This window comes from Microcebus murinus, chromosome 7 (genome assembly GCF_040939455.1).
Source record: "Microcebus murinus isolate Inina chromosome 7, M.murinus_Inina_mat1.0, whole genome shotgun sequence".
NCBI lineage: Eukaryota > Metazoa > Chordata > Mammalia > Primates > Cheirogaleidae > Microcebus > Microcebus murinus.
In genome coordinates this window covers 86,625,001-86,645,869 of record NC_134110.1, presented here as the reverse complement: position 1 = coordinate 86,645,869, position 20,869 = coordinate 86,625,001, and the positions used below count along the sequence as shown (strand labels likewise).

General features: G+C 37.7%; 1 protein-coding gene across 1 annotated transcript in view; it reads left to right on the top strand.

Annotated features, from left to right (window-relative positions):
* XKR9 (XK related 9) overlaps positions 1 to 17,426 on the top strand; it is a 55,367-nt gene extending 37,941 nt beyond the window's left edge. Inside the window, exons 3-4 of the mRNA XM_012770785.3 lie at positions 8,333 to 8,553; positions 16,798 to 17,426. Coding sequence (XP_012626239.1) covers positions 8,333 to 8,553; positions 16,798 to 17,426 — 850 coding nt within the window. The remainder of the gene's footprint in view (positions 1 to 8,332; positions 8,554 to 16,797) is intronic.
* Positions 17,427 to 20,869: the final 3,443 nt, after the last annotated feature.

Sequence of the window (20,869 nt, the reverse complement as noted above, 5' to 3'; positions counted from 1 at the left end):
ATCTGGCCTTTAATCTTTGGGTTTTGGTTGTTTTTATATTCGTGGGTTATTATTATGATGTTCTGTGCATAACGCTGTTTTGAGTACTTCTTGTAGGGCCGGTGTTGTCTTGGTGAATTCTCTGAGCCTTTGCTTGTCTGAGAATGTCTTTATTTCTCCTTCATATATGAAGCTTAATTTTTCAGGGAATAAGATTCTAGGGTGGGCATTGTTTTGTTTCAGAAGAGTGAGAATGGGGCCCCAGTCTCTCCTTGCTTGTAAAGTCTCATTAGAGAAGTCTGGTGTTATTCGAATTGGCTTTCCCTTGTATGTCACTTGCTTCTTTCGTCTTACAGCTCTTAGAAGGGCCTCTTTAGTTGATATTTTGGTTAGTCTGATGACTGCATGTCGTAACGTCTTCCTGTTTGCATTGAATCTCCTAGGGGTCCTCTGAGCTTCTTGAACTTGTATATCGAAATTTTTAGCAAGGCCTGGGAAATTTTCCTCTATTATATCTTCAAATAGCTTGTCCAACCCTTGAGTGTTGTCTTCTTTCCCTTCTGGTAACCCTATGACCCTCACATTAGGTTTCTTCACATAATCCCACATCTCTTGTAGGCTTTGCTCTTTTCTCTTGTTTCTCTGCTCTATCTCTGTGACTGATTTATTTAATTGGAGGGTGTTATCTTCAATCTCTCAGATTCTTTCTTCTGTTTGATCTACCCTGTTCTTGATACTTTCCGCTGTATTTTGTAGTTCCCTGAATTGATTCTTCATTTCCAGGAGTTCGGTTAAACTTTTCTTCATTGTGTCTATTTTTTTAGTGAACTTTTGTTCCATTTCCTGGAGGCTTTTTGTGGTTTCTTTGTGTTGGTTATTGAGTTGTTGTTGCAGGTCAGTGAGTGTTCTTATGATCCACATACGAAATTCCTCTTCTGTCATTTTGATTGCCTGATTTTGGTTGGTGTCCGTTTCTAGGGGGCTGGGGCTCCTCTTTGGGGGTGTGTTTTCCATTTGGTTCTTCATATTTCCTGAGTCCTTTGCTGATTTCTTCCCATGTCGATCAGTTGTTTCTTTTCTTTAGGTTTTTGTTTGGGTATTCACACGCCTTGATTAGTTTCTGAGCGGGTAATGGTGTCTGTGGGTGAGATTCGACCACTCCCTGTATAATGAGTCAGTAGGTGTTGTGAAAAGGGTGTGCAGGATGTCCTCCCTGTCAGTAGGTGGCACTTGCTTGGAGGAACAGGCCATGCTGTTGTTTTTATGTCCAGTTATCAGGTCTTATTCCTGTAGAGAGAACTCTAGTGCCTCAGGTGGTGGGTGGGGCCCTGGGACTTCCAGGTGTGTCCTTTTGTCCCCTTCAGTGAGGGCTAGTCTAGGAGAGAGTCTGGGCGGAGCTGGGTTGGGTAAGCCTGCCCTCAGGCACCACCAGTGTCGTTAGCAGGGGTCAAAATTCTGTTCTCTGCTTCCAGGCAAAGCTAACAGGGAGGGGCTGGAATGGCCCAGCTCAGTCAGAGAGTGGGTACGGCTGTCTGAGACTCCTAGTCTGGAGCAGGCCTGGCTTCTTTCCACTGTCCACAACTCCGCGGCTACTCCTGGGCGTCTGCCAGTAGGCCAGACCACACGCCTCCAGGCCTCCTCTGGCTGTGCTGCCAGCGGGGAGGTTCCCTGCGCAGGAACGTCACCTGGGCTGGGCTCACGGCCTCCCTTTGCGGGGAGGGTTGCCTTCTAGGACGCTGATCTGCCCCTGAAGGCACACACATCTCAGTGGGCTGTTCACAAATATCCCTTCTGTGCCCCAGGCAATGCGAGGCCTCGGTGCATGGATGTGGTCTGCAGGTCTGACCTCTGAGTCCCAGAGTTCAAACTATATCCCCACCAGGGAGAGCAGTGCCAATCCCAATTCACCCACAGGGAGCCCACGTTGGGTCTATGTCTCTCAACCTCAGGGTCTGCCCTGTTCTCCTGGGATCACCGTGCCAGCAGCACCTGGGAGGGCTGGTGGGTAGGGAGCTCACAGTCTGAGTTCCCCTTAGTCAGCTGTAGGGCCCCAAAAGGGAAGGTCCCGTTCCCTGTGGGTGCCTCCTGCTGGTGGCTATATTGTCTCTCTGGGCAGCCGAGGGTAGGGTCGGGGGAGGGGAGGAGCAGGCAATATGGCGTCTGCCTTGCGGCTCGGTTCTGTGCACAGGGTGGTGCCCCGAGGGAGTTGGGAGCCTGGTGCCACGTCCGCTACTGGCTTACCACTCACTGGCAGAGGCTGTCACTGGGCTGGTGTCCGCAGGTCTCTTCACCTGCTGGGGAGCCCACCAGCAGTCCGGGATGCAGGGGAGGGGAAACAGCCGATCCACCTACAGTTCCTGCTGGTCTCTGTGCTGCTCTGGGGGTCCCAGCTTTCAGTTCTCCTCCGTGACCTCCTCCTGTGGAGTCTTCCATGGTCTTAGGTACTCTTCCTTCCAACCCTCATTCGATGTAGGCTCATCTTCTTGCTTCCTTCTTCTAATTTCTGCTAGAATCTGTCTTTTCTGCAGAGACACTCTGTCTGGCGGTGTTTCTCATCTGCCATCTTCTGGGCATGCTCTCCATGCTTCTTAATAAGGCTTTCCAGATACTCATGGAATTGAATGTTGTGGTCTAAGTCTCTGGTTACTGCAGCTATATTAGTACTGGTGGTGCCCCAAGCCCAGTAATGCTATGACTCTTGCAGACTTCATATGGTACTGCCTTGGTGAGCTTGGGTAAGATACAAGAGAATTCCCTGGATTATTAGGCAAAGTCTTTCACTCACTTCCCTCACTCTCTGTGTTGGGCTGGTGGAGTTGAGGGATAAATGACATGGGCAATGCCTCATGGCCACCAGCACCTGGTCACACCTGAAACCAGCCCAGTCTTATCTAAAGCCAGAAGTTAACTGCTGGCGGGCTACCTCTGATGATTATTGAAAGGCCAAAGACTCTTTAGTCATCAGGTAGTGAATCCTTCTAGGACTGGGTCCTTCTTTTCAAGGCAGCATGTTTCCTTCTGGCCCAGGGAGGGTCTAGAAATACCATCCAGGAACTAAGGCCTGAACTCAAGGGCCTCAGGAGTATGCTTGGTACTTTATTTTACTGTAGCTGAGCTGGTACCCACATTGCAGAACAAAGTTCTCCGAGTTCTTCCCTTTCTTTTCCTCAAGTGGAAGAGGAGTCTCTCTGAGCCATGCTGCCTGTCACTGGGGGAGGCTGTGACACAGGCACTGGCTTGGCTATAGCTACTGGTATCTCATTGGGTCATAAGTACCCTAAGTCTACTGGTTCTGAGCCAGCACAGCTATAGGAATTGCCTAAGCACTGCAGCCCTCATGGCCTAACTGTCTTATGAATTTAATCCTGGCCACGAGCAGCTCTTTTTCTGCTGGTGGTGGGGCTAGTGAGACCTCAGGATTTGAGATGAGGATTTCCCTTTGGCCAGGCTGATCAACATGCTCCCTTTGTGGGCACTGGCAGAATTCTGCCCTGTGCTGTGTTCTCCTGTGCCAGGGTGGCCCTGAGTTTCAATTCAAAGCCCAACAATCCCTTTAGTCTTCCTCCCCCTAGGGGACACAGATTCCCTACACTTCAGGGGGATGGGAGAGGGGTTGTGTAGGCAATGCAAGACTGTCTTTTCTGCCCTCTTAAGTGCCTGTTTCCTTGATATAATGTTAAAATCGTGTAGTATGATTGATTGCTCATCTGATATTTGGTTTTTCTGAAGGTGCTTGCTTTCATGGAGAGTTGTTGAATTCGGTGTTCATGCAGAGGGATGATTGCTGGAGGTTTCTATTTGACCATCTTACTCCCTCATTGAACTTTTTGGATAGGTATATTGATAGTTTTCATCAAGTGTGGAAAATGTTTTTGGCCAATATTTTTTCAAGTATTTTTTTCCTACCCCGTTCTCTCTCTGTTTTCTTCTGAGACTTCAATTATACATATGTTATTGAGGGTTCTGTTCATTTTTTTCCCCAAATTGTTTTTGCTCTGTGCTTTAGTTTAGATTATTTCTCTTGACCTGTTGTCTTAGTCTAGTGAGGCTGCCATAACAAAATACCATACAGGTTAGGTGCAGTGGTGCACACCTGCAATCCCAGTGCTTTGGGAGGCCGAGGCAGGAGGATCATTTGAGGCCAGGAGTTCAAGACCAGGCTGTGCAACATAGTGAGACCCCCTGTACAAAAAAATAAAAAAATAAGCTGGACATGGTGGCACATGACTGTAGTTCTATGTACTTGGGAAGCTGAGGTGGGAGGATAGCTTGAGCTCAGAAGTTTGAGTGATAGAGCCTGGGTGATAGAGTGAAACCTTGTCTCAAAAAAAAAAATAAGTAAACAAAATACCATAAATGAGATAGCTATTAAGCAACAGAAATGTATTTTTCAGTTCTGGTGGCTGGGAACTCCAAGATCAAGGTGCTGGCAGATTTGGTGTCTGGTGAGGACCCAATTTCTGGTTCATAGATGGTGATTTCTAGCTGTGTGTCCTCACATGGTGGAAGGTCAGGGCAGTTAGTTCTGTAGGGTCTCTTTTATAAGTGTACTAATCCCTTTCATCTAATCATCTCCCGAAGTCACCTCTTCTAAATACCATCACGTTGGATATTAAGTTCAACATATGAATATTTGGGGGAACACAAATATTAAATCTATTGTACCAATTTCATGTTCAGTGATTCTACTTTTCTTGCTCTTCTGTGACATTTTTTCTTTCATATTTTGTCCAGAATTTATCATTGTCATCAGTAGGAACGTTAGGCAGATATAAGGTTATTCATCATTATTGGATGCTGGTGCCTTTTCATTTCAAATAAAAGAATATGTGGGGATAAAATATACTAAGAAGAAAGCTCTTTTTTCTTTTTCTTGGCCTATTCATCATTTGTCCCATAAAACTGAAACATTGCCCTATTGATTAAAAAATTATATCCATACTCCCTTTTTCCATGAAATTTCCTTCAGATAAGCAGAACTTTGTATAGATTTGCCATTAATTGCTACAGAATTGGAAAATATTCCTCGCTGATGTCACCGGAAATGTGAATGTACACATTTGTAAACAGCGCTGTAAGTTTTGTTTTTAACAGAAACGTACATAGCACTTAACATGTGCCAGGTATTGGTCTAAGCATTTGATATGTATTAACTCATTTAATTCTCACACCAACCCAGTGAGGTAGGTATGATCATTAGCCTTATTTTCCAGATGAGGAAACTGAAGCTTAGATTAAACTAGGAAGTTGGGGAGCCAGGATTTGAACCCAGTCAGACTGGCATTATTAGAGTCTGTGTTTTTTTTTTTTTTTTTCTTTTTTCGGGAGACAGGATCTTGCTCTGTTGTTTAGGATAGGGCACAGTGGCATCATCACAGCTCACTGCAACCCTCACACTCCTGGGCTCAAGTGAACCTCCTGCCTCAGCCTTCTGAGTAGCTGGGACTATAAGCACAGGCCACCATGCCCAGCTAATTTTTTCTATTTTTTGTAGAGACAGGGTCTCCCTCTTGCTTAGGTTGGTCTTGAACGCCTGACCTCAAGTGATCCTCCTGCCTCAGCCTCCCAAAGTGTTAGGATTATGGGTGTGAGCTACCACGCCGAGCTGAGTCTGTATTCTTAACCATGTACTCTGCTACCTCTCCTAGTCTATGCTGCCTGTACTAATTATGCCCTGGGTAGGTACCTATTAATATTTGTAAATTTTTCATTTCTACCCTTTTGGTTTAAAAACCACTTCAAAAACAGGAACCATATACTCCCTATTGTGCCAGATACTCAGAAAAGACTCAAATACAACTTTCCTTATAAATCTCTTCTATAAATCCTAAGCAGTATTTATCATTTTTTTCTTCTGTACTTTCACAGCATAGTGTTTGCTTGTCTAATGAGTGTTTTTTTTTTTTTTTCTGCCTTGTATTACAGTTGTTAGTTTATAGGCTTGATCCTTCTGTTAGATTGTAAGGTCATGGAGAGTGAAGATCATGCCTACATCATTTTTGTTGACATTCTTCCCTACCCTGGCATCTATCCCATGTTGAATACAGTGGATCATGTTATTCCAGAACTGTTCTGGTAAAAATGATATTTTTACCTATTTGTTCCTATTTTTTCCTAATATGTTCCTATTTGTCAGATGGAGAATCTTTGCATATCTATATATGTATATATTAATGTATCTTATTTACAATGAGAATATCTTATATTTATGTTGTACTTTCAACTTTCCAGAGTCCTTTCATATCTGCTATCTGTTTATCTTTATGGAAAAACTGTCATGAGCTTTCATTTATTTATTTAGTAAATATTTTTTGAGTACCTATCATGTACCAGGTACTGTTCTAGTTGTTCAGGATATAGCAATGAACAAAACAAAGTCCCTCCTTTCATGTATATTACATTCTTGTGAGAAGGTAAAAATAATAAACCAAAATAAATAATGTGCCAGGTGGCAACAAGTACTATGAAGAAAAATAACATAGGGTAAAGGGACAAAATATGATGGAAAGTACCACTTTAGATGGTGTGGTCTGGAAGTCTTCTATGAGGAAGTAAGATTTTAGTACATATACCAGAAAGTTAAGGAGCAAACTTTTAAAATATCTGGAGTTAGGTGAGTTCTAGGCAGAGTAGCAAAGACAAGGTCTTTAAGTTGGGAAAAACAGCAAGGAGGCCACACTGGAAGTATGGGAGAAACAACATGGAAAAGTAGTGATGGTAGTATGTGTGGGAGGTAGATCATGGAGGGCCTCGTAACATGTGGTAAGGACTTTGGGTTGGGTGGAAATAGGAACATTTTGAATTTTGTTTAAAAGGTTCAATCTGAATGCTGTGTTTAGAATACATTACATGGGGAGCAAGAATAGAATAAGAGAGACCAATTATGAGGCTGTTGAAATAATCCAGGCCAAAGAGTTGGCTGTTTAAACTACGATGGTAGCAGTGGAAGTGGTAAGAAGTGTTTAGATTCTGGATATATTTGAAGTTAGAACCTAGAGGCAAGAGAACTTACTGAGGAATTTTTATAGGGCTTGAGAAAAAGAGAAGTTGGGAATTACTTCCATGTTTTTGGTCTGAGCAACGTGGTGAATGTTAGCACCATTTACTGAAATGGGAAACATTGACAGAAGGAGCAGATTGAAACAGGACATAACTGCCTTTATTTTATATATGAGGAAACTGAGGTGTAAAGAGTTTGATAAGCTCTTTGGTAGAATCCTGATTGCCTTACTGCTAGCCTCAGATTTCTTCTAAATAAATGTCTCAGTTTTTTGTTATTTTACCTATATGATGATAACTCATGTTCATTTTAAAATTCTTTGAAAAGAAGAGCCTGAGCAAGGATGTTGTTTTAAGAGACGTCTAAGTTTTATATATTTTCTGGGATGGTAGTAGTCAAAGAGCCTAGCACTTCGTAGGTATTGAGTAATTGTTTGCTAGATTAAATTGAAAGAAAATTCAATCTCATCTTCAACCTTGACATCATCATAGAGAATGTATCTGTGTTGCAGTTTAGATAAATTACATGAACTAAAAATTGCAGTTTGTCTTTCAGAAAGTAGTGGTTAAGACTAGGAATTCTAAGGTCTGGGTTTGGATCCTAGGTTTGCCCCTTACACTTTGTAACTTTCAGCAAACATTCTACTTTTCTCAGCCTTAGTTTTTCTATCTGTGAAATAGGAATAATACTTAGTCATCTCATATAATTATTATAAAGATGTCATGAGATCATTCATGTATGCTTAATAGGCCTAGCATACAATTGGCATATCAAACATATAATAAAACTTTATGGTGGCCGGGCGCGGTGGCTCACGCCTGTAATCCTAGCACTCTGGGAGGCCAAGGCGGGGGGATTGCTTGAGGTCAGGAGTTCGAAACCAGCCTGAGCAAGAGCGAGACCCCGTCTCTACTATAAATAGAAAGAAATTAAGTAGCCAACTAATATATATAGAAAAAATTAGCCGGGCATGGTGGCGCATGCCTGTAGTCCCAGTTACTCGGGAGGCTGAGGCAGCAGGATTGCTTGAGCCCAGGAGTTTGAGGTTGCTGTGAGCTAGGCTGATGCCACAGCACTCACTCTAGCCTGGGCAACAAAGCGAGACTCTTGTCTCAAAAAATAAAATAAAATAAAATAAAATAAAATAAAATAAAATAAAATAAAACTTTATGGGGTCTGAATCTCAATAAAGTCACTATGAGATATTCACAAAAAATCTGTAGTAAAGGAAGTTAGTGGAAAAATTCTGTACTTAAACACATGTTGTTGCTTTTTGTTCAAAATTGTGTATATTAATGTAATGTTATAAATAACATAAGACTGTGAAGACAAATGTTCATGTTTACTTTACAGGTATTGGTTTGCTTTGAAAAAGGGTTATGGTATAGCTTTCAAATACAACAGCAAAACTAATAACTTCATGGAAGAAGAAATTGATCAACATAAAGAAGTTATAGATAGAATGACTGATTTGAGCATGCTCAGGCTATTTGAGACCTACCTGGAAGGCGGCCCACAACTTATTCTTCAGCTCTACATACTTCTGGAGCATGGTCAAGCAAATTTAAGTCAGTGTAAGTTTTTCTTAACACCTTGTGTTAGAAGAAAGCTACAGAGATCTTATGTCAACCATATATCTCTTCTTCAGGTTTTAGAATTTTTAAATCCTTTTTCTTCTAAAATTATTTATTCTTTTGAAAATGAAGTACGGTAACATAATTCAAGTATTGAAAAGTATATAAAGATATTTGTCTTCCTTCCTCTTCTCATTCCTTCTTTAATCTGCTCAGAAAGGAAACTAATATTGTCCGTCATTTTATGATCCTTTTAGAGAATTTTAAGAAGCATATATTCTTTTTTCTTTAATACAAATAGTAATATAAAATAAAAACTCTCTTTTTGCACATAACAGTATATCTTGAAAGATCTATCCATGTCATTATAGAAGGGGTTCCTTCATTTTTATTATCTGCATAGTATTGCAAATTATGAATGTACCATAATTTATTTAACAAGCTACCTATTTGTATTAATTGATGTTGTTTTGAATATTTTACCATTGAAAACAAATGCTTCAATGAAGAATCTTATGTAAGTCGTTTTGCATGTGTGGAATGTATCCACAGGGTAAATTCCCAGAATTGGAATTGCTGAGTAAAAGTGTAAATTCTACAAAACTAATGAAAGCTTTGCAAATAGGCCACATGTTTGCTGTTTTATAGTATATTTCTTCATTAGGGCAAAATGTTAGTTTTTAAAGGAAAGTTTATTTCCATATTTGTTTTAAAGAATCTTTTCATAGGTGTTTAATTTGAGATATTTAAAAAGTATTTATCTGCTAAGTAATAGTCCCAATTTTCATTAATGACTAGGGCTCCATGTAGACTTGGATTCATCTCAAGGGCACAAATCTGTGAGATTCATTTATCTCCCTAAATAGTCTCCCTGTTCCCATTTTCCCTTGAATCTCTAGAACATAGTCCCTTCTAATATTTCTGCCTTTACTTTGATTGTTAGTAAGGCACTAAAATGAACTCAAAAGAGTATGAGACCCCTTTTTCCTTGTGATGCAAAGAATTCATGGGTTGGGACTTAAAAGTTCTATATCATATAGTTGCTGAAGTTAGAAGTTCAAAATTTAGAGTGTATAGCCTGTATAATGGGAGATTTGCTGATGATTCCAAGTGGATTAGCTATGGGATCCAATGACAGCTAGCTATGTTTATGTTATGGTTCTGTCTTCATCCTTATATGTTATAACATATAATATGTTATATGTTGTAACTTATATGTTACATCCTTGAAGTAACAAATTGAGGTAAGTTAGTTAAAACTGGCATAAAATGAGAAGTAATACAATTGTCTAACAATTGAAGAAATGGTAATTAAGTTATTGTGGTCTGTTAGTATGGAACATTATGTGACCACTAGAAAGAGTGTTTACCAAGAACTTTTAATGACATAGAGAAGTAATTATGAAATTAAATTTAGGCAAAAAGAAGTTTTGTTTTGTTTTTTGAGACAAAGTCTCACTTTGTTGCCCGGGCTAGAGTGCCATGGTGTCTGCCTATCTCACAGCAACCTCAAACTCCTCGAATCAAGCAATCCTGCCTTAGCCTCCTGAGTAGCTGGGACTACAGCACATGCCACCATGCCCAGCTAATTTTTTTCTGTATATTTTTAGCTGTCCAAATAATTTCTCTCTATTTTTAGTAGAGATGGGGTCTTGCTCTTGCTCAGGCTGGTCTCGAATTCCTGAGCTCAAACGATCCACCCACCTCGGCTTCCCAAAGTGCTAGGATTATAGGCATGAGCTACCGTGCCCAGCCCCAAAAGCAGTTTATAAAATTTCCTATCAGCACACTTTTAAGGATACAAATAAATTATTATATAGAAAAATGTCTGGAAGAAAACATGCCAAAATTTTAAGTGTGGCTGCTTCTGGGTAGTGAGATCATGAATGATTTTTTCATCTTCTTCATACATTTCTGGATTTCCACATTTTCTGCAGTAACTATGTAAAAAATCAGGTTATATGTAGAAGTACTTCAGCAGACTGCACATATTCTTTTATTTTTGCTCCTTCTGAAATCTCACTAAAAAGAATAAGAGTAAAAACATTATAAACATATAAGGATAAAGGGATTGCAGAATAGAATAGCAGATTAAAAATATCAATAAGTTTAGAAGATAGAATGCTATTAGAAAAAATAGAATGCTATTAGAAACAGAAAATAATTTAGCCCCTCACTCTTCTAGTGAGAGGCTAAATTATTTAAGTCAACCATCTCACTGAAAATAATCTAACAATATTGGATAAAATATTTTTAAAAGTCTTCCTCAAATATCAGATAAAATATCTGATACAATAGGCCAAAATATGCATGAAAGTGGGAATATCAGCATGGTTAAGTAGGACTCTGAAGCATGTATATGCTGAGGGTTTTTTGCTGAACCTTGTAAACAAGAGATTCCATTTTGATGACTTCCCTGGGTGTGAAAGACAGAAGACAAAACTCAGGGTCCTCACAAGGAAGTATATCTCTCTGCTAGTAAATCTTAATCTGTAAAACTGGACTGTAAAAGGCCCCCTTCTCAGAATTAGAGTGAAGTTACCTGACTCTCCACTTCCAAGAGACTACAAGTAATATTGCCTTGATGCTGAGTAGAATAGGGAAAAAACGTCCCTGAGAAGTTGTAACATTTGCAACAAAAATTCATATTTATTGGCTAGTTCAAAAAACAAAAGCCAAGCTGTGAATATAGTTTAACATGGTCATAGACTGATAGTGCCGCTAGGTGTCTGGCAGAAACAAGATCCTCACTGGAAGCATCCACCTTCTCTTAGGCCTCAAATAATTTTCATAAATAGTTTTCCAAGGAAAATGAATGTTGACAGTAGTTATAGCACCAAAAGAAAGAAGATATCATGAGTAAGAACCAGCAGAAATAGGAAAAAACTCACTGCGATTTTAGAAGTTCCCAGATGCAAAGTATAAGACAAGCATCCTATCATGTTTAAAGAAGTAAATGAGGAACTTGAAAATATGGAGCAGGACACTATTAAAAATTGAGTTAAACTTTGAAAAATAAGTAAGTAGAACTTACGGGAATTAAAAAATTCAAGAATTGAAATAAAAAACTCAGCAGATTACAGACAACTAAACAAGCAATGAGTGAGTTAGTGCTAGATCAGAAGAAATTATCTATATTATAGTTTAAAGAGACAAAGAGATAGAAAATATGAAAGCAATATTAATAGACATGGAGGATAGAGTGAGAAGGTCTAATATACAACTGAGCAGAGTCCCCAAAGGAGTGAAAAGAAAGAATGGAGTAGAGGCAATATTTGAAAAGTTAATCAATGAAAAAATTTCAGAGCTGATAAGAGACACAGATTCAAGAAACCCATTATCTCAAAAACATACTAAATAGAAAGAAATTCATGGCATAGTATATCACCACTGAAGAAAATTCCAAAGAATGTACTTCAGACAGAGCAGAAGTGTTCTGAGGTACAAGAAGATATAAAGAGCAAAGAGAATAGCAAATATATGGATAATTCTAAATGAATATGGACTGTATAAAACAACAATAATGCTATGTGATTAAAAAAAGATAAAATGAAAATATAGGACAATAATAACATGTAAGTCAGATGGAGGATAAATGGAGTTAAAGTCTTTTAAATTCCTTCTATAGTCCAGGCAAAAGGTAAAGCAAAGGTGGATCTGGGCTTTTTGAGGTATAAAACAAAAACATTTCTCAAAGTTCTGGAGACTGGAAGTCCAAGATAAGGTGCCAGCAGGGTTGATTTCTGATGAGGCCTCTCTCCTTGGATTGCAGATAGCTGCTTTCTTACTGAATACTCACATGGCCTTTCCTCTGCACACACTGGGGGAGAGGGGAAAGTCTGGAAGGGAAAGGGAGAGAGAAAGATCACTAGTATTTCTTCTTCTTCTTATAAGGACACTGGTTCTATTGGATTAGGGTCTCACCATTATGACTTCATATAACCTTGATTACCTCTTTATGGGCCCTATCTCCAAATACATACAATCACATTAGGGGTTAGGGCTTTAAAGTATGAATTTTGGGGATACACAATTCAGTCCATAAAGGTATGAAAGTAAATACTTATTTAAAATAAGAAAAAAATTATAGCAAATTATAGATGTAAGAAAGCTGACACCTACCACAGATTTCACAAAAGGAAGGAAAGTAATATATTTTTATTACTTTAATGCTGTTTTCTCTAAATTTTATGAGTTATACTCTGATTGGCTGTAGATTTGATAATGATTTTATAATATAATTTTCATAGAGAGAATATAAAAATAATTCAGTCTTTTCTCTAGCATAGTTGATTGAAATTTGCTTTTTATTACTTTTGGTAATAAAAAACTTTTAAAAAGTTTTTTTTTTAACTTCATAACATATCAGTAATATCGTGGGTGTTTTTTGGATGTCAAATTTTGGAATACCTCTACCAATTTCTTTAATAATGTGCTATAGGATTTCGGGATATTTTTTAAAACAAATTTTTTTAGATGAAATGACTAATTTTAAATACTGTATGAGTTGACATTACTAGTGTCAATGTATTATTTAGTGAATATTGGGAGTTGTATGTTTTCTTCACTGAATCAGTATTTAGTGTCAAATCAGAACTAGAAATTAACAAGAATCTATATAATGTGATTGGGCAAGGTGATTTCAGATGAAGGGAGATTCATCAGCAAAGGCGTAATTTAAGAAAGGCAAGGAATTTGGTTTGAGTAGAGTGTACTGTACAAATTAGGGGAGCAATATGATCATAAAATAATACATTAGAAGCAAGTAAGTAAATGGGAAATGGGCAGTAATGTCAAACTGATAATGTCAACTGCATGAGAATAGACCATTGTGCCCTTATGTTAGGAATCAAAGGCCTGTTGATGGCATAATCATATAAAAGACAACACAGTGAAATGTTGATATCAGGCAAACTGCCTGAGCAAACTGCCTGCCACTTACTAATCTTCATTATTCAAGCAAATCTTGTAAATGTGTCCCCCTGCACTTAAAACTATTAGTAAATGTATTCTCAACTCAATTTCCCTTAGCCAGATCCCAAAAATGTCCATACCCACTTCAAATCACTGAGGGAAAATGTAAGAGAGGGTAAGTAGGAGTAGAAAGAGATAGGGAACTTAATCAACTACAATTAAATTGTCTTATTTTTGCAAATTTTATAAAAATATATAACAAGATGAACAGATTGCTAGGGCTTTCCCAGGCTTGGAAAAAGACTGGGCTAATGAGGGTACCCAAAATTTAAGTTACACTATCTTCATGATAAATCCACCTTTGACATAGCAATATTGGATAACTTTAAACTATGATATCTTTAATATGCATGTTGTGAATTCTAGGGAAATCACCAAAGAATAAAAATAGGGCATATAACTAAAAGATGTGGGTTATTAGATTGAAAAAGTGAATAAAAATGGTTCGCATCAAGCACATTATTATATCGTTTCTGAAAAGCAAAGAAAGATAAGATTCTAGAAGATTTGAGAGAAAAAAAAAATCAAAAACAGTTACTAAATATAGAGAAACTGGATAGCATTGAAATTCTTAACCATAACTGTTGAAATTGGAGCATAATAGAGCAATGACTTCAAAGTTTCAATGGAAAACATTTTTAAACTTTGAATTATATTTCTTTTTCTTTTTCTTTTTTTTTTTTTTTTTTGAGACAGAGCCTCACTTTCTTGCCCAGGCTAGAGTGAGTGCCGTGGCATCAGCCTGGCTCACAGCAACCTGAGTCTCCTGGGCTCAGTGATCCTACTGCCTTAGCCTCCCAAATAGCTGGGACTACAGGCATGCACCACCATGCCTGGCTAATTTTTTGTATATATATTTTTAGTTGGTCAATTAATTTATTTCTATTTTTGGTAGAGATGGGGTCTCGCTCAGGCTGGTTTCGAACTCCTGACCTCGAGCAGTCTGTCCACCTCAGCCTCCCAGAGTGCTAGGATTACAGGCGTGAGCCACCGTGCCCGGCCTTGAATTCTATTTCTAACAAAACTGTGTATCAAGGATGAGGGTAGAATAAAGACATTTTGAGACATACATGGTCTCTAAAAATTTAGCTTTTCAGCAAGGAAGGCCTGGAGAATGCTTAATTAAAACATGAGAATGAAGCAAGAAAGAAGATAGGAGGATCAGGAAACAGGAAATCAACATAGAAGTGAGGTGAAGGGAAGTTCTGGGAAGACAGAAAGCAAATCTTGAGAGTAACCAGCTTAGAGCAGGGGGATGGTATTCTAAAAATTAAAAAAAAAAGCCCTAATAGATGTATATAGAAGAGTTTTATTAATAAGTTTGAATATTTTGCTAACAAATAACAATAGGGTTATGAAAAACTAAGCAAGTAAGGATATAGGGCAATTGTTAACTCCAGGAAAAATGAAAAGTTTTAAAAGAAAGGAAATATGGGTTGGGGATGGGATTCATATCTGTAATTCTAATACTCAGGGAAACCAAGGCTGGAGGATCACTTGAGCTCAGGAGTTCGAGACCAGCCTGAGCAAGAGTGAGATCCCATCTCTTCAAAAATAAAAATCATTAGCTGGGCATGGTGGCCTGTGCCTATAGTCCCAGCTACTTGGGAGGCTGAGGCAGGAGGATCGCTTGAGCCTAGGAGTGAGCTTGCAGTGAGCTATGATGACGCCACTGCACTTTAGCTGGAGTGACAGAGCAAGACTCTGTCTCAGAAAGGAAAGAAGGAGGGAAGGAGGGAGGAGGTAGGAAGAAAGGATGGAGAGGAGAGGGAGGAAAGAAGGAAGAAAGAAAGTTTAAAAAGTAAGCAATAAAAAAAGCTATACTTACATGGTTATAATAAGTTAAACCTCAAATATTAATTTCACCAAAAATTGTGATGTTACTCTTCTGGGCAGATGGAGGGAGAGGAAAATGGAAGGAGAGTGTGTAGGTGTTAATTTTTCTTCTTTCCAAATAGGAAATCAATAAACAGTGCCTAAAACAGGTAAATTAAGTACAATATATGTTTTATTTAGAGATATGATGATATATGTCAGAAAAAAAGAAGAGTTGATTTCTTCTGGGGGTTACAGCCGATAGCTCATACAGTGGGTATGAGGGGTAGAGCAAGGTACTGTTGTTTTTCTTATAAGCTTTATAAAACTCTTTGATTTTTAAAAGCAATGTATGTGTTAATTTGGTAGGAATTAAAACCAATTTATAAAAAAGACATCATAGGGCGATTTAGGGGAAAATCATGATTTAATTCAAATATTTTTGAATTAAAGAAAAGAAGTCTGACTAGTGAGGTTCAGAGTGGTATATGCTAAAACCAAGAGAGTGCATAAAGGCATTTATAAGGTTCTATCCTCATCATCTTCATGAGTAGATTATCATAAGTCTGCCTTTATGTCATATGATATAGCTCTCCAATGAAGTTTAAAGGAAATGACTAGTACTCTGTTTCTGTTCTAAACTATCTTTCTAATTCTCTAGTCTTTGATACCATTTTTATAAAAGTACCCAGCTTTGGCAGTGGGGCCAGTAATGACTTGCCTTTCCAATGTAGTAATGAACTTGCTTTTCTGTTATTTGTTGGAGAAAAATGAGGTAAAGATGTCAAACCTATAGAAATGTGTACATTTTAGAACATACAAATGTTCTAAAAGACAATGAATTAATTTGATTCATTGTCTTTAGGATATGGGAAATTGAGCTTGTTAATACCTCATACTTAAGTTAAATTTTCTGTTTAATGCCCCACCCCTCTCTTTTTTTAACTCCCTCACCTTCACTCCTTCTTCCCTCTTTAAAGTTGTCTCTTAGTGAATTAGGTGTATGCCGACGGTTATAGCCAAAAAGTATAGACAAGCTAGAATTATAACCATTAGTCTCTTAACTCCCAAAGTATGTAGTTTCCAGTATATCAGCTGCTCAGTAAAATTTGTCCAGTGAATTTATTGAGAATCATTTATAAAGCAGTCTAATACAGTGGATAAGTAGACCAACTTTGGAACCAGACAGTTTTAGCTTCAAATATCAGTTCTGTAACTTGCTAGTTATGTGTCTTAGGTTAAGTTATATTATCTCTCCAAGCCTCAGTTCCCTCATATGTAGCATATGGGAATATTAATGTCTACCTCAAATGATTAAATGAGATGAATAAAGTACCTGACATGTGTTTGTGTGTGTGTGTGTATGTATATGGATAAAGCATGTATGGTATATAATGATTTAATATTGCTATTATTGTTCCTATAACAATATCTTTTTTATTTTTTGTTTTGTAGATTCTGCGATTGCGGTCTCTTGCTGTGCTATTTCTTGTTCAACTGTTGAGTATCAAATAGCTTTACGAAAATCTTTGCCTGATAAAAATCTCCTTAATGAATCTGGTCCCAAATTCATATATCTCTTTTACAAGCTGTTTACATTAATATCTTGGATGCTGAGTGTTGTACTTCTACTATTCTTAAATGTTAAGATCGCTTTGTTTCTGTTGTTATTACTTTGGTTTTTAGGTATAACATGGGCATTTAAAAAGAAAACTCAGTTTTGTACTTCTATAAGTATGGAATTCTTATACCGGGTTGTTGTTGGATTCATTCTTATCTTCACATTTTTCAATATTAAGGGACAGAATACCAAACGTCCAATGTCTTATTATTACATTGTAAGGGTACTTTCCACGTTGGGGATATTGATTGTGTTCTGGGTTTTCCCCCTGTCTATTTTTAGTCCAGACTATTTTATACCTATCAGTATCACTATAGTTCTTACTCTTCTCCTTGGAATTATTTTTCTTATTGTTTATTATGGGACTTTTCACCCAACCAGAAGTGAAGAAACAAAATGTGATGAAATTGATGGAAAATCAGTTCAAAGAGATTGTAGAGTGAGGTATTTCCTAATGGAATAAGCTATTCATTTATGAGATATATTTTCTTATTTTATGTTTCATTGGTTAGTAAAGAAAATGTGTGTTATATGCATGTGTTGTCTCTTATTTTTGCCACATTTAATTTGAAATCAGTTTATTACATAAATTGTGAATATGAGAGAGTACAATGATATTTTTAAATTTTCTTTTTCTTTTTTATAATTTCAAAATACTGAAGGGGTACAAATGTTTTTGTTACATGGATACCTTTTATAATGCTTAAGTCACAGCTTTTAATGTGCCTATTACCTGAATAGTATTCATTGTACCCATTAGGTAGGTCCTTTATTTCTTTCTTTATTTTTGAGACAGAGTCTTGCTCTGTCACCCCAGCTAGGGTGCAGTGGCATCATCATAGTTTACTGCAACCTCAAATTCCTGGCCTCAAGTGCTCCTCCTGCCTCAGCCTCCCGAGTAGCTGGGACTAGAGGCATGTGCCATGTTGCTCAGCTAATTTTTCTATTTTTAGTAGAGATGGGGGTCTATCTTTTGCTCAGACTGCTCTTGAACTCCTGAGTTCAAGTGATCCTCCTACCTTGGCCTGCTAGAGTGCTAGGATTACAGGCGTGAGCCACCTCAGCCGGCCCCAATTGGTAGGTTTTTACCTTTCTTCTTCTCCCCTCCCTTCTTCATTTTCTATGACTTTTACATCTCTTTGTGCCTGTGTGTACCCATCAATTAGCTCCCAATTATTAGAGAGCACATATGGTATTTGTTTTTCCCTACCTGAGATTCTTCATTTAGGAAAATGGTCTCCAATTCCATCCAACTTACTGTAAAAGACAGTATTTCATTCCTTTTTATGGCTGAGTAGTACTCCATGGTATGTATATATATATATATATATATATATATATATATATATATACCACATTTTCTTAATCTATTCATGAATTGATAGGTACTTAGGTTGATTGCACATCTTTGCAGTTGTGAATTGTGTTGCAATAAAGATTCAAGTTCAGGTTGATAAAATGACTTGTTTTCCTTTGGATAAATACCCATTAGTGGGATTGCTGGATCGAATGGTACGTCTACATTTATTTCTTTGAGGAATCTCCTGACTATTTTCCATAGAGGTTGTCCTAATTTGCAGTGTGTAAGCATTCCTTTCTCTCTGTGTCCATGCCAGCATCTATTATTTTTTTACTTTTTAATAATGGCCATTCTGACAGTGGTAAGGTGGTATCTCATTGCTTTACATTTGCATTTCTCTGATGATTAGTGATGTTGAACATTTCTTCATGCTTCTTGATCATTTGTTTATCTTCATTTGAAAAACTTCTAAGTTCATGTCTTTGCTAACTTTTTAATGATTTTTTTTGTGTGTGAGTGTTTTGGCTGATTTATTTAATTTCTTTATAGATTCTGTATATTAGCCCTTTATCAGATATTTTCTCTGATTCTGTAGGTTGTCTGTTTACTCTCTTAATTATTTCTTTTGCTGTGCAGAAGCTTTTTAATTTAACCAAGTCCAATTTATTTATTTTTGTTGTTGTTGTATTTGTCTTTGGGGTCTTAGCCATAAATTCTTCATCTAGGCTATGTTAGAAGAATTTTTCCTATATTTTCTTTTAGAAGTTTTATGGTTTCATGCCTTGCATTTAAGTCTTTTATCCATCTGGAATTAATTTTTATATATGGCGAGAGATAGGGATCCTGTTTCATTCTTCTGCATGTGGCTATCCAGTTTTGCCAGTACCATTTATTGAATAGGGCTTCCTTTCCGTAGTGTATATTATTGCCTGCTTTGTTGAAGATCAGTTGATTTTAGGTAGATGGCTTTATATCTAGGTTCTCTATTCTGTCCATTGGTCTATGTCTCTACTTTTATACTAGTACCATGCTTTATGGTTATTATAGCCTTATAGTATAATTTGAAGTCTGGTAATGTGATGTATCCAGAATGAACAATTACTCAGAGAAATATGGGACTATGTGAAGCAAACTAATATAGGAATTATAGATATCCTTGAGGGAGAAGAAGAAAGAGAAAAAACATGGAAAATCTATTCAAGGGAATTATTGAGGAAAACTTCTCTAGTATCACCAGAGATTCAGATCTCCATATAAGATGGTCATCCAATATCAGGAAGATTCATAGCAAATAGGATATCTCTAAGATATGTAGTCATCAATCTGGCCAAAGTCAAAATGAAGGAGAAAACTGCAAGCAGCAAGATGAAAGCAACAACTAACCTACAAAGGAAAACCCATCAGGCTAACAGCATACTTCTCTGTGGAGACCTTATAAACCCGAAAATATTGGAGCCCCATTTTTAGTCGTCTTCTTCTTTTATTTTATTTTTTTGAAACAGAGTCTCGCTTTGTTGCCCAGGCTAGAGTGAATGCCGTGGTGTCAGCCTAGCTCACAGCAACCTCAGACTCCTGGGCTCAAGCGATCCTCCTGCCTCAGCCTCCCGAATAGCTGGGACTACAGGCATGCGCCACCATGCCTGGCTAATTTTTTCTATATATATTAGTTGGCCAATTAATTTCTTTGTATTTATAGTAGAGACGGGGTCTCGCTCTTGCTCAGGCTGGTTTCAAACTCCTGACCTCGAGCAATCTGCCCGCCTCAGCCTCCCAGAGTGCTAGGATTATAGGCGTGAGCCACCGCGCCCGGCCCAGTCTTCTTAAACAGAACAACTACCAGCCAAGAATTTTGTGTCCTGCAAAAACTAAATTTCATAATTGATCGAGAAATAAAGATTTTTCCAGACAAGCAAACACTAAGGGAATTTGTAACTACTAGACCTTCCCTACAGGAAATGCCTAGAACTGCATTATACATGGAACAGCACAATAGATACCCACCAGTGTAAAAACATCCAAAAGTTAAAGCTCACAGCTGTAATAAACAATAGCACAAAAGGGAAAATAAAACAATAAGGCATTACTCAACATGATGAACAAAACAGCATCCCATATATTAATACTATCACTCAATGTGAATGGTCTGAATGCCTGAATCAAAAGATACAGACAGGTTGAATGGATAAAGAAACACAACCTGAGTATCTTCTTTCTCCAGTCAACACATCTAACCCACAAAGACTCACAAAGACTCAAGGTGAAGGGATAGAAAAAATATTCCCCATAAATAGAAACCAAAAGAGAGCATGTGTAGCCATTGTCATATCACATAAAATAGACTATAAATCAACAATGATTAAAAAAGACAAAAGTTGTCATCATATAATAGTAAAGGAAGCAATTCAAGAAGAACACAGCAATTCTAAATATTAATATATATGCACCTAACACAGGAGATCCCAGATTCACAATATTTTATTATTTAAATTAATTTCTCACTTGGTTTTGAAGATTTTGGGTACTCAGACATTTGCCTACTGTCTTGCAGAGCTGCTATCTTGAGCCTGAAGTGGAAGAAATGGCCCAGTTCTCATAATTAGAAAGCT